A 13,529-nucleotide genomic window follows, 5' to 3' on the forward strand; every position below is an offset into this window, starting at 1 on the left:
TGCGTGAGAGCTGAATGAGATGTGGGACAGACTGGACAAGTCTGCTGTACATACTGGCAAGCACGGGAACCAGGGCAGGGGGCAGGCCTGGTGGGGGTTATTGCGGTTCGTTCCATCTAGGAAGCAGCTCCCACTGGTATGTGTAAGGGCCAAGTGTGTGGTGGGCAGGAGAATCAGGCTGGACTGCAACACCCCTTGGTTCTTGTGGAAGACAGGGCTGGAAACAGAACTGACCCAGCAATTGCAATGATCAGCATGTACATAGGCTGACTGAGGGGACGCACTGTGCTGGACCTTGTACAGGCAAGCACACACAAGAATCAGGTCTGGGATCACTTCAGACGAAGTTTCTCTGGAGATCCTTCCAACTGGACTGCTGGACTCAGAACCCCAACCATGAAAGAACTGCAGCTTCCACGGTCTGACCATGGAATGCATGTGTCAAAGCTGAGCCTCCTTAGAAGCACAGACGGAGCAGTGGACAGCATATCCAGGTACACATGGAGGATATGGCAGTACATTAGAACCTGCAGAGGACACCTGGTACCACAACAGAAGACAGAGGACACAGGACAGACCAAATCTATCAAGTACCCCAGCCAAGCGTTGTCAGTGAAAATCTGGGCAAACAGAGACTCTAAGGTGTACTATGTCAGCCAGTAGATTCTGGAGAGATTTCATCATGCTTGGAATCGCGAGACTGGCAACAATTCAGAACTGTTGAACTATCAAAACCACTTTAGTGCCCTCAGAGCACACCCCACTTGAAATGAAAAAAGAGAGTGCCTGATGCAAGGCCAAGCTGAAGGTTCAGAAAAACCTTTAGCTCAACTCAAAAAAAAAAAAAAAATATATATATATATATATATATATACACTCTGTTAAACAGTGTGACTTGAAAGGATGTGAGAAAAATAAAGACTATGATTTTATTCTCAAAGTGCTTTTATTATAACAGGAAGAAAATTAAGCAGTTTTTTTTAAAAAAAAAAAAGATTTACATTATTTTTATTGGAAAGTCAGATACACAGAGAAGAGGAGACAGAGAGAGATTTTCCGTCCAGTGGTTCACTCCCCAAGTAACTGTAACGGCCAGAGCAGTGCCAATCTGAGACCAGGAGCCCAGAGCCTCTTCCAGGTCTCCCACACGGGTGCAGGGTCCCAAGGCTTTTGGGCCATCCTTTACTGCTTTCCCAGGCCACAAGCAAGGAGCTGGACGGGACGTCGGGCAGCCAGGATCAGAACCGGAGCCATATGGGATCCCAATATGTGCAAGGTGAGGACTTTAGCCACTAGGTTTCCGGGTCGGGCCCGAAAAATAAGCAGGTTTGATTCACTGATTACTACAACACAAATATAAACAGAAGAAAATCAGTTCAAAAACCACATGTTTCCGGGTAGCTCAGGGGTGAGTTATAATTTGAAAAATCAGTAGGAATAAAACTTGCAAAGCTAGGGAAGATGTTCAGCCTTGCAGTTAGGATGTGGGCTATGCCTGAATTCCACCTTGACAGGGCTGGATTTGATTCTTGACTTTAGTTCCTAAATCCAGCTTCCTACTGGTGAAGACTAAAGGAGGCAGTGGTGTCAACTCCAGGGTGAATTGCCTCCACCTACACAGTGAGTTTCCAACTCCATTTTGATCCCTCACTGCTGCAGATATCTGAGGACTAGGCCAAAAGACTAAGGCTGTTTCTAAGTTGTGTCTGCCTCCATCTGCATCACCACCTCACCACTAGGTCTACCAAATTGTAAAAAATAAATAAATACATTTCAAAAAGTTGAGGAGGAAAGCAATTCTACACAGGTATTGCATGAACAAAGATACATGAAAGGGATCAGTGCTATGGCACAAGTAAAGCTGCCACCTGCAACACCCACATCCCCTATAGGCTCTGGTTTGTGAAACAACGGCTCCATTTCTGATCCAGCTCCCTGCTAATTTCACACAAAGCAGAGGAAGATGGCCCAAATGCTTGGGATCTTACACAACATTCTTAAATGTTCTTAAAAATGTATGGTTATGGGCCCGGCATGAGGCCTGGTGGTCAGATCCTTGCCTTGCATGTGCTGGGATCTGACATGGATGCCAGTTTATGTCCTGGCTGCTCCACTTCCCATTCAGCTCCCTGCTTGGGACCTGGGAAACCAGCAGGGGATGGCCCAAGGCCTTGCGACCCTGTACCCACATGAGAGACCTGGAAGAAGCTCCTGGCTCCTGGCTTCTTCAAATTATTTTTGAAGTTATTTATTTAAAAGGAAGAGCAGGGCCTGGCATGGTGGCCTAGCAGCTAAAGTCCTCACTTTGAATGTGCCAGGATCCCATATGGCACCAGTTCCAATCCCGGCTGCCCCATGTCCCGTCCAGCTCCCTGCTTGTGGCCTGGGAAGGCAGCAGAGAAAGGTTCAAAGCCTTGGGACCCTGCACCCACATGGGAGACCTAGAAGAAGCTCCTTGCTCCTGTCTTCAGATTGGCTGAGCTCCAGCCATCACGGCCACTGCAGCCATTGTGGCTGCTTGGGTAAGTGAATCAGCGAACAGAAGATCTTTCTCTCAGTCTCTTCTTCTCTCTGTAAATCAGACTTCCAAATAAAAATAAATAAACTTTTTAAACAAAAAAGTATGATTATATGATATAAATAAAAAAACTGTTTGGTCTTTATACAGTAGCAAAAGGATGCCTTCCTCCAAATCTGAACTTTATATTTTCCTTTATTCAGATAAACTGAATGTGTTTAAATATATATATATACATATATGTATACACACACACAAAGTTCAAGATCAAATGCAATCATTAATATCTGAATCCAAATATACAGATGGCATCCAGACAGCTGTCAAAAGCAACAACCAGCACATCTTCAACTAACATCTCACCTTCATGCACAGCTCCGCCTTGTCAAAGCCCATCAGCATGTTGATAATGTCAAACCCAGAGGTAGACTTATTCTTTTGATGAACTCCTCGAATGAGAGCACACAAGGTCTGCAAAGATGAAAGAAAAATTTTTCTAGAGAGGAAGTCATGGGCCCAGCATGGTAGCCTAGTGGCTAAAGTCCTCACCTTCCACACGCCAGGATTCCATACGGTCACTGATTCAATTCCTAGCGGCCCCACTTCTCATCCAGCTCTCTGCTTTTGGCCTGAGCAAGCAGTCGAAGATGGCCCAAAGCGTTGGGACCCTACACTTGTGTGGGAGACCCGAAAGGGGCTCTGGACTTCTGGCTTCAGATCAGCTCAGTTCTAGCTGCTGCAGCCACTTAGGGAGTGAATCAACGGATGGAAGATAAATAAAATAAATCCTTAAAAAAAAAAAGATCAATTGCTTTAAATCTTAAATTCAGGGGCTGATGCTGTGGCTTAGTTGCTCTACTTCCAATCCAGCTCCCTGCTAATGGGTCTAGGGAAGCAGCAGAAGATAGCCCAAGTGCTTATGCCCCTGAACCCATGTAAGAAACCCAAAACGAGCTCCTGGTTCCTAGCCCTGTAGCCACTTGAGAAGTGAAGCAATGGATAAAAGATCCCTCTCTCCCTATCCCTCCCCTCCTTTCTGTAATTCTGCCTTTCAAATAAATAAAATGAAAATTTTTTAAATCTTAAATTAATTATAATTCCCATCCACCACATAGTAGCTGTGAGAATGAGGGCACATGGCTCAGTTTTCTCATCTATAAAACAAGAGTGATAAAAGTATTATGCATCTTCAGCACGGCGTGGTAGCTTAGCGGCTGAAGTCCTTGGGAATTGAATCAACAGATGGAAGATCTTCCTCTCTGTATATCTGACTTCTCAATAAAAATAAGAATAAAATCTTAAAAAAGATAATAATAATAATAATAATGTAATATGCTTTTATGGGTCACCAAGGAGCTCAAAATCAACTTCATTCTCCTGAAATAAAACTTTACAATTGATGCCTTCACAATGAGTCACAGTAATTATGGGAAGCACAATTTCCAACTTTAATTGGGCCCCTAACCTCTATTAAACTCAGACAAGCATTTGCTACAGCAGTTAATACAGCACCCGAGAGGCTTGCATTACAAAAGGAGTGGCCAGGTACAAGCCATAGGTCTGTAGTTGCTTCCAGTCTCCCACTTACATTAGTACCTACAGGGAGGCATCCGTGACAGTGTAAGTAGTTGGGTCCCTGTCACCTACATAGGAGACGTGGTCAGAGTTCCTGGCTCTAGGTTTGTACCTAGTCCAGCCCCAACAGCTGTGGGCATTTGCGGAGTAAATCAATGAACAGAAGAACTCTCCTTTTTCTCTGTTACTCTGTCTCATGGATAAAAACAAAATAAACAAACTTAGGGCCTGGCATGGTAGCCTAGCAGCTACAATCTTAAATGGACTTTATGGAGCTTATATGGACGCCGGTTCTAATCCCAGCTGTACAGCTTCCCATCCAGCTCCCTGGAAAAGCAGTCGAGGACAGTCCAAGGTGTTGGAACCCTGCACTTGTGTGGGAGACCGGGAAGAAGCTCCAGGCTCCTGGCTTTGGATCAGCTCAGCTCCAAGCACTGTGGCCACGTGGGGAATAAATCAGCTTATGGTCAATATTTGTCTCTGTTTTTTCCTCTTTGTATATCTGACTTTCCAATAAAAATAAAATAAAATAAAAAAAGAAAGAAAGAAACCTAAACCTGATCTACCAAGAATTCTAAAAAAGGGGATTTTATAAAACTCATTTTAATTTTAATGGAAAGGAAGATTTACAGAGAGAAAAAGATACTCTGAGAAAGATCTTTCATCTGCTAGTTCACTCCCTAAATGGCTTCAACAACTGCAGCTGAGCCAATCCAAAGCTAAGAACTTCCTCTGGATCTCCCACATGGGTGCAGAGTAAGTTTCCATTGCTTTCAAGCAGAGAGCCAGATGGGAAGTGAGCAGCTGGGACATAAACGGGTGCCCATATGGGGTCCCAGCACATGCAAGTGGCGAACTAGCCAACTGAGCCATTGCACAGACCCCCACCCTCTATTTCTTCCTTTTGTGTGTGTGTTCTTTTAAAGATTCATTTATTTTTATTAGAAAGTCATATTCATAGAGTGAAGGAGAGACAGAGAGGAAGATTTTCTGTCTGCTCAATCACAACCCAAGCAGTCACAATGGCGAGGGCTAAGCCAATCTGAAGCCAGGAACCAGGAGTTTCTTCTGGGTATCCCACATGGGTGCAGGGTCCCAGGGTGTGAGCCACCCTCAACTGCTTTCCCAAGCCACAAGCAGGGAGCAAGATGGGAAGCAGGGCTGCCAGGACATGAATTGGCGCTCATATAGGATCCTGGCACGTGCAAGGTGAGGACTTTAGCCACTAGGCTACTGTGCCGGGCCCCAATCCTCTATTTCATCTCTGATTTTTTCATTTTTTTAAGATTTATTTGTTTTATTACAAATAAATATATACAGATATACAGAGAGGAGGAGAGGCAGGGAGGAAGATCCTCCGTCCGATGATTCACTCCCAAAGTGAGCTGCAATGGCCGATGCGCGCCGATCCGAAGCCGGGAACCAGGAACCTCTTCCAGGTCTCCCACGTGAGTGCAGGGTCCCAAGGCTTTGGGCCATCCTCGACTGCTTTCCCAGGCCACAAGCAGGGGGCTGGATGGGAAGTGGAGCTGCCGGGATTAGAACCGGCGCCCATATGGGATCCTGGCGCGTTCAAGGCGAAGACTTTAGCCACTAGGCCACACCGGGCCCAATTTTTTCATATTCTTAGTTTGATAATCACTGCCCTAAACACTCCAAATCAAGTCTATGTTGGATCTAGCAGAACATAAACATTAGAAAATTCAGGACAGGGCCTGGCATGGTAGCCTAGCTGCTAAAGTCTTCACCTTGCATGCACAGGGATCCCAACAGGCTCCACTTAGTATCCCAGCTGGTCCACTTCCCATCCAGCTCCCTGCTTATAGCCTGGGAAAATAGTCGAGGATGGTCCAAAGCCTTGGGGCCCTGTACCCACCTGGGAGATCTGGAAGAGACTCTAGGCTTCTGGCTTCAAACTGGCTCAGCTACGCCATTGAGGCTACTTATTTAGGGAGTGAATTATCGGACAGAAGATCTTCCTCTCTGTTTCACCTCCTCTTTGTATATCTGACTTTCCAACAATAATAAATGAAACTTAAAAAAAAAAAAACTTCAGAACAGTATTCAATAACAATTTACCTCTAGGGTATTGCATTATTTTCTAGACACTGCCTTACAAATTAGGAGCAAAGTATTGAGTTAAAGTATCCAAGTATCTCAGGAAACTTATAGTGAAGGCCTACCAATCACGTGACACACAATACTAACTCAAAAAATAGCTAGCATGAAGAACAGTAAATCCTGCCTTGTAGATATTGATTTTCTTTTTATAATCTGAAAGTTTGGAATGAGAGAGAGAGATATTCTTCCATTCACTTTTTCACTCACCAAATGGACAATGAGTCTTAGGTCTTCTCTGAGGAGCTGATACAAGCCCTCTCTCCAGAGGGGTAAATAAAGCAAGCACATAAAATATTGCCTGTAATTTATTTTAGTGATTCAGGGACCTACTGAAACCTCAGAATAGGAAGCTCTGATTAGTTAAAACCACTCTAGTCGACACCAACAGAGCAAACTTCCCCACAGGGAGCCTGAGGCATCACCCAAGGATTGTCCCCCGCCCTCAGGGGCCGATGTAGCTTGACAGCAAGGAGTGTCCCTCTCCCTTTTCTACTCTGTAGACACAGGAGGGAAAAAAAAAGAATGGGGCCCGGCGGCGTGGCCTAGCGGCTAAAGTCCTCGCCTTGAACGTGCCGGGATCCCATATGGGCGCCAGTTCTAATCCCGGCAGCTCCACTTCCCATCCAGCTCCCTGCTTGTGGCCTGGGAAAGTAGTTGAGGACGGCCCAATGCATTGGGACACTGCACCCATGTGGGAGACTTGGAAGAGGTTCCTGGTTCCCGGCATCGGATCGGCGCGCATCGGCCCGTTGCGGCTCACTTGGGGAGTGAATCATCGGATGGAAGATCTTCCTCTCTGTCTCTCCTCCTCTGTATATCCGACTTTGTAATAAAATGAATAAATCTTTAAAAAAAAAAGAAAAAAAAAGAATGAAACATGTGTCCCACTCACCTTCCTCCATACCTGACGCTCCCCACCCTAATCAGAGGCCCACATGGGCATGCATTTCTCTCAACTATGTAAAAATATTAAAAGTAAAATTAAAAAAAAAAAAAAGAAAAAACCTTGAACTGGGGCCAGTGTTGTGGAACAGCCAGTTAAGCTACCACCTCTAATACCAACATCCAACTGCAGCAGGGATTCAAGCTGACCCAGCTTCCGATGCAGCTCTCTAAAGCACTGGGAAAGAAGATGATGCCCCAAAGCATGAGACCCTACCACCTATGAGGCTTGAACCTCAGCCATTGCAGCCATCTGGGGAGTGAACCAACACATGGAAAGTATCTTATTATTTTTTTTTTCACAATTCATTTTCTTTTTGGGCTCGGCATGGTTGCCTAGCGGCTACAGTCCTGGTCTTGAAAATGCCAGGATCCCATATGGGCGCCAGTTCTAATCCGAGCAGCCCCACTTCCCATCCAGCTCCCTGCTTGTGGCCTGGGAAAGCAGTTGAGGATGGCCCAAAGCATTGGGACCCTGCACCCACGTTGGAGAACCAGAAGAGACTCTGGGTTCCTGGCTTTGGATCAACTCAGCACCAACCATTATGGTTACTTGGGGAGTGAATCACCAGACGGAAGATCTTCCTGCCCCTCCTCCTCTCCGTATATCTGACTTTGCAATAAAAATAAATAAATCTTTTAAAAAATATATTTTCTTTTTATTGGAAAGTCAGATATACAGAGAACAGGAGAGAAATATCTTTCATTCACTGGTTCACTCCCCAAGTGGCTGCAATAGCTGGAGCTGAGCCGATCCAAAGCCAGGAGCCCAGAGCTTCTTCCCGATCTCCCATTCAACTGCAGGGTTCCAACGCCTTGGGCTGTCCTCAACTGGGAAGCGGGGCTGCCAGGATTAGAACCAGCAACCATATGGGATCCCCGCACCTACACAAGGCAAGAATTTAGCCACTAGGCTACTGTGCCAGGTCTGAAGAGTATCTTCCTTCCTCTCCCTCTCTCTTCTCAGCTTGATTTCCAAATATATAAATCTTAAAAAAAAAATGAAAGCACTTCTGATCTAGCAAGATACTACAGTATTAGAATCTCTCCTAATTTTTGCTGTAGGATAACAATCCTTGCCTCACATTTCTTTCTACCTCTTCCTTTCCAGAAGTTAACAACTAGAGTTCTGTCACACAATCAGCCTTGGAATTGGATCAAATTATACAAATGGACAAGATTATAGCTGTGTCAACTTGTTTACACAAGAGGCTAAACAAACATGCCAGAGATATCTGATTACTTACAAGAATTAAAAGAAAAAAAAAAACAGCAAGTCCAAGTACTTAAGATTACAACATATATTAACTTTTTTTCCTATGAAACAAGATCCCAGGGGCTCCAACCTCATACCTGCAAGGCATTGACAACTCGAATTGGATGCTCCTCTCCCAGAGCTTGGATGCAGTGTTGAAATAAGCAATTCACATTGTCCTTGATCTTCATTAATTCCTCACCATCAAGAGATTCCAGCTTGCCTTCGAGGTATTCCAGGTTCACCTGCCAAGGAAATGAGGACGGCCTGGGTGTGATTTGATTTTAGCGACAAGGACACAGGGAAGGCTTCCTACATACCAGGAGAACCCACAGACGCCACGAGGACTTACTTTCATGAGGAAAAGCTCCTCCCAAAACCGAGGGCTGAACTGGCTGGGGTCTTCCATCTGAAACCAGATAATAAGCACTTACTTTCCCAAAAGCACTTAGAACACTACACTGAATTAAAGTTACCTGTCAATGTTAACTTCAGAAGTGCTGAGTTTAACGACTCACACCAGTGCAGGACCGAGACCATCTAAGGAACACGGCAGTGGTTTTCACACCAGACTTCTGGACAATTTCAACCTATCCCTCGACTTGCCCTCCCTCGTGGGCTTCTGCATAACAGCGCTTTTTTGTTTTTCTTTATGGATTATTTTTAAATGGAGCTTTAAAATTTATTTATTCTTATTTGAAAAAATGCAATTTTATTTATTTGAAAATTTTGTTTTTAAAAGATTTATTTATTTTATTATATTGAAAAGCTGATTTTACAAAAAGGAGGGGAGACAGAGAAAGATGCCATCCACTGGTTCATCCCCACTTAAATGACTGCAATGGTCAGAACTGGGCTGATCCAAAACCAGGAGCCAGTCACTTCCCTGTCTTTCACATGGGTGCAGGGGCAAAAGGACTTGGGCCATCCTCTGCTGCTTTCCCAAGCCAGATAAGAAATGAGGCAGCCAGGACTCAAACCAGCACCCATATGGAATACTGGAGCTGCAGGCAGAGGCTTAGCCTATTACACCATGGTACCAGAAATGGAGCATTATGTTATTGAAACAGAGCTTTAATATGCTCTGTTCTTAATGAAAAAGGTAGAAAAAATTATGGTACTAATTATTCAGTACCATAATTAACATATTTGAAAAGCAGAGATACAGAAAAAAAACGGAGGGCCCGGCGCAGTGGCCTAGCGGCTAAAGTCCTCACCTTGAAAGCCCCAGGATCCCATACGGGCGCCGGTTCTAATCCCGGCAGCTCCACTTCCCATCCAGCTCCCTGCTTGTGGCCTGGGAAAGCAGGAGAGGGCGGCCCAATGCATTGGGACCCTGCACCCGCATGGGAGACCCGAAGAGGTTCCTGGTTCCCGGCTTCGGATCGGCGCGCACCAGCCATTGCGGCTCACTTGGGGAGTGAAACATCGGATGGAAGATCTTCCTCTCTGTATCTCCTCCTCTCTTTATATCTGACTTTGTAATAAAGTGAATAAATCTTTAAAAAAAAAAAAAAAAGGGAAAAAACAGAGGTCTTCCATCAACTGGTTTACTAAACCCAAATGGGAACAGTTGGGGATTTGCTAATTCTTCACCTCCAAGCACTAGCAACTCATATGGGTACCGGTTCATGTCCCGGCTATTCCATTTCCCATCCAGCTCCCAGCTTAAGACCTGGGGAAACGGTGGAGGATGGCCCAAGTTCATGAGGCCAAGTGGGAGATCAGGAATAAGCTCTTGCAGGGCTCCTGGCTTTGGATCGACTCAGCTCTGGCCATTACAGTCATTTGGGGAGTGAAGCAGCAGACAGAAAAGCCTTCTTTCTGTCTCTCCTACTCTCTCTTTGGAAATCTGCCTTTCCAATAAAAATAAATAAATCATTATAAATAAACATAAATAATCATTCTAAAAGGTATAAATAAACATTTTTATTTCTAAATAACTGGCCTCACGTATTTCATTATATAGAAAACTAACCAATGTACCAACAGCAAGGTATTTTAGTTGATTATATTAGTTATTCTGAGTTATTGTGGCAAAGCTAAGAGTAAGAATTTGAGAGTTAGGTGGCAGGCAGAGGTAAGGTGACTCCTCATCAGGACACTAGGAGTCAAGCTGTGTACTATACCGGGGCTCAGGGCCTTACCGTGAAGATCTCATCATACATCAACACTACTTTCTCCTTCAGGGGTTTCTTGGATGCAGAAGACTTCCGGAGCAAACCTCCCCGTTTCTCCACCTGTGCCATAGTCAGAGGATCTGGGAGAAGAAAAGCCACATTTTACAGCAGTGAAAAGACTCCCATGCCATACTATAATGATAGATACATATCATATGCCCAGACCCACATGATAGCATACCAGGCATGAATCTGAATGTTAACCAGGAACTCAAGGTGTGCGCAAATACAGGTTCATCAATTATAACAAATACCACTGTGGAGGGGGGACTTTTTTTTTTAAGATTTACTTATTTTTATCGCAAATTCAGATATATATAGAAAGGAGAAGAGAAAGAGAGGAAGATCTTCTGACTGTTGATTCACTCCCCAAGTAACTGCAACAACCGGAGCTGCGCCAATCTGAAGCCAGGAGCCTGGAACCTCTTCCAGGTCTGCCACGTGGGTGCAGGGTGCCAATGCTTTAGGCCGTCCTCGACTGCTTTCCCAGGCCACAAGCAGGGAGCTGGATAGGAAGTGGGGCTTCCAGGATTAGAGCCGACACCCATATGGGATCCTGGCGTGTTCAACGCAAGGACCTTTCGCCACTAGGTCACCACGCTGAGCCCGGAGGGGACTGTTAATGGGGGATATTATGGATGTACACTGTGATTTCTCTGTGTCTTTCTCTCAATTTTAGAGTGAACTTAAAAAAGCTCAGAAAAGGGCCCAGTGGCATGGCATAGCGGCTAAAGTCCTCACCTTGAACGCCCCGGGATCCCATATGGGAGCTGGTTCTAATCCCGGCAGCTCCACTTCCCATCCAGCTCCCTGCTTGTGGCCTGGGAAAGCAGTTGAGGATGGCCCAATGCATTGGGACACTGCACCCGCGTGGGAGACCCAGAAGAGGTTCCTGGTTCCCGGCATCGGATTGGCGCGCACCGGCCCGCTGCGGCTCACTTTGGGAGTGAATCATCGGACGGAAGATCTTCCTCTCTGTCTCTCCTCCTCTGTGTTTATCTGGCTGTAATTAAAAAAAAAAAAAATGAATAAATCTTTACAAAAAAAAAAAAAGCTCAGAAAAAAAAGTCTCCAAGAAAGAAAGAAAACCTCAGTCACTATCAGAACGCTCTCCAAGATGCTGGAAAGTCAAATGAAACATTTCTCAACAGGAAATTCTTCCAGCAAGAAGAAATGATAAAGAACCAAGCCGTAGATCTTGTACATCTGTCAAGATTCCTCCGCTGACCTGGTAACATGAAGGTTTAAATCATCACCAGGCTAACAGCACAACACATTTTACATCCTTTAGAAATGTGCCAGTGGGCAAGGCTTAAAGCAGATCCAAAACCAAGCAGGAACATGTAACTAGCTCCATCAGTAATGGGCCTGGCCGTATAGTTGAGGCTGATGGAAGGCAGGAAGGCAGGCTGCTGAGCACACACTGCCCGCAGACAGATGGTGAAGTTCAATTTCAAATATTGATCGAGCCGAGGACCATTAAGGCAAGAAGTGTACTGCAGACTGATGTGGCCCATTGATTTTCCCAAAGTAAGCAGGTCCTCGTCACCACAAACTACTTGGCCTTCACTGCCTTATAAATCACGCTGCACTTGACTGCAATTCTTCTGGAAAGAGACTCAGGGCAGAAAATAGCAGTGAAGCACCCTAAAGTTAAATTCTACTTTAAAATAACTGAATATAAATTGCTGTTTTCAAATATAACTGTATATACTTGTAACATTACTACAGATCAAACTTCAGGATTTTTCTTAATTCTTTACAGAAACAATTCCATGAATCATGCTCAAACGTCCCTATCTTAGGTAACATAGTTTCAAATTTTCATTTAACTTGAAACTCCACAGGAATCCACTATGAATTTATACATATTTTCTCACCTCTCAGATTATTCCTATCATTAAGTTTCTCTCTTTCTTCAACCTAACCTGCAGTTCTGAAACATAATTGAGACATGCACGCACACACACACATACCACCCACCCCAATACTATCACTGTGAAAGAGCAGGTAAAGCTACAGCCTATGATGATAGCATCCCATATTGGTACCAGTTTGAATCCTGACCACTCCAATTCCAATCCAGCTCCCTGGGAAAGCAATGGAAGATGGTCCATGTACTTGGGCCCCTGAAACACACCCAGGAGACTAAGATGGAGTACCCCTAGGCCACTGTAGCCATTGTGGAAATAAACCAGTGGGAAAGAAAGTTATCTCTTTCTGCTACTCTCCTTTTCTCTCTCCCTCCCTCATTCCCTTTCTTTTTTTTTTTTTTTTAAAAAAAGATTTTATTATTATTGGAAAGCCGGATATACAGAGAGGAGGAGATACAGAGAGGAAGATCTTCCATCCGATGTTTCACTCTCCAAGTGAGCCGCAATGGGCCGGTACGCGCCGATCCGAAGCCGGGAACCAGGAACCTCTTTCGGGTCTCCCACGCGGGTGCAGGGTCCCAAAGCTTTGGGCCGTCCTCTCCTGCTTTCCCAGGCCACAAGCAGGGAGCTGGATGGGAAGTGGAGCTGCCGGGATTAGAACCGGCGCCCATATGGGATCCCGGGGCTTTCAAGGAGAGGACTTTAGCCGCTAGGCCACGCCGCCGGGCCATCCCTCATTCCCTTTCTATCTAACTCTGCCTTTCAAATAAATAAAATAAATCTTACAAAGGGTGAGGGGGAAGCAATGGATTTTGGATAAGCTTATTTTACTTCCAGAGACATTCAAAACAAATTTTTGTCCAATGATTTTTGGAAAATACATACTCTCTTTCAAATCAAAGTTGTGCTTAATTTAGAGATACACCCAGTATCACAGACTCTCTAATGCAATAGCTCCTCTAACTTGTAGCCAAAAAGCATGCATCTTTGAGTAAATATCAAAGCACAAAAAATTTCCTCTGCTAGACAGCAAGCACACTGATGACATCTTCCACTTGTTCTGT

At 44.8% G+C, this 13,529-nt stretch overlaps 1 protein-coding gene across 2 annotated transcripts in view; it reads right to left on the reverse strand.

The window, feature by feature from the left end:
* ARMH3 (armadillo like helical domain containing 3) overlaps positions 1 to 13,529 on the reverse strand; it is a 184,813-nt gene that overhangs the window by 155,870 nt on the left and 15,414 nt on the right. For both annotated transcript variants that reach the window (XM_058671845.1, XM_058671846.1), the window contains exons 3-6: positions 10,559 to 10,671; positions 8,764 to 8,820; positions 8,510 to 8,656; positions 2,882 to 2,989 (exon numbers count right to left, since the gene is read on the reverse strand). In XM_058671845.1, coding sequence (XP_058527828.1) covers positions 2,882 to 2,989; positions 8,510 to 8,656; positions 8,764 to 8,820; positions 10,559 to 10,660 — 414 coding nt within the window. In that variant the 5' untranslated portion in view covers positions 10,661 to 10,671. The remainder of the gene's footprint in view (positions 1 to 2,881; positions 2,990 to 8,509; positions 8,657 to 8,763; positions 8,821 to 10,558; positions 10,672 to 13,529) is intronic.

Source organism: Ochotona princeps, chromosome 13, assembly GCF_030435755.1.
Source record: "Ochotona princeps isolate mOchPri1 chromosome 13, mOchPri1.hap1, whole genome shotgun sequence".
NCBI classification, from domain to species: domain Eukaryota; kingdom Metazoa; phylum Chordata; class Mammalia; order Lagomorpha; family Ochotonidae; genus Ochotona; species Ochotona princeps.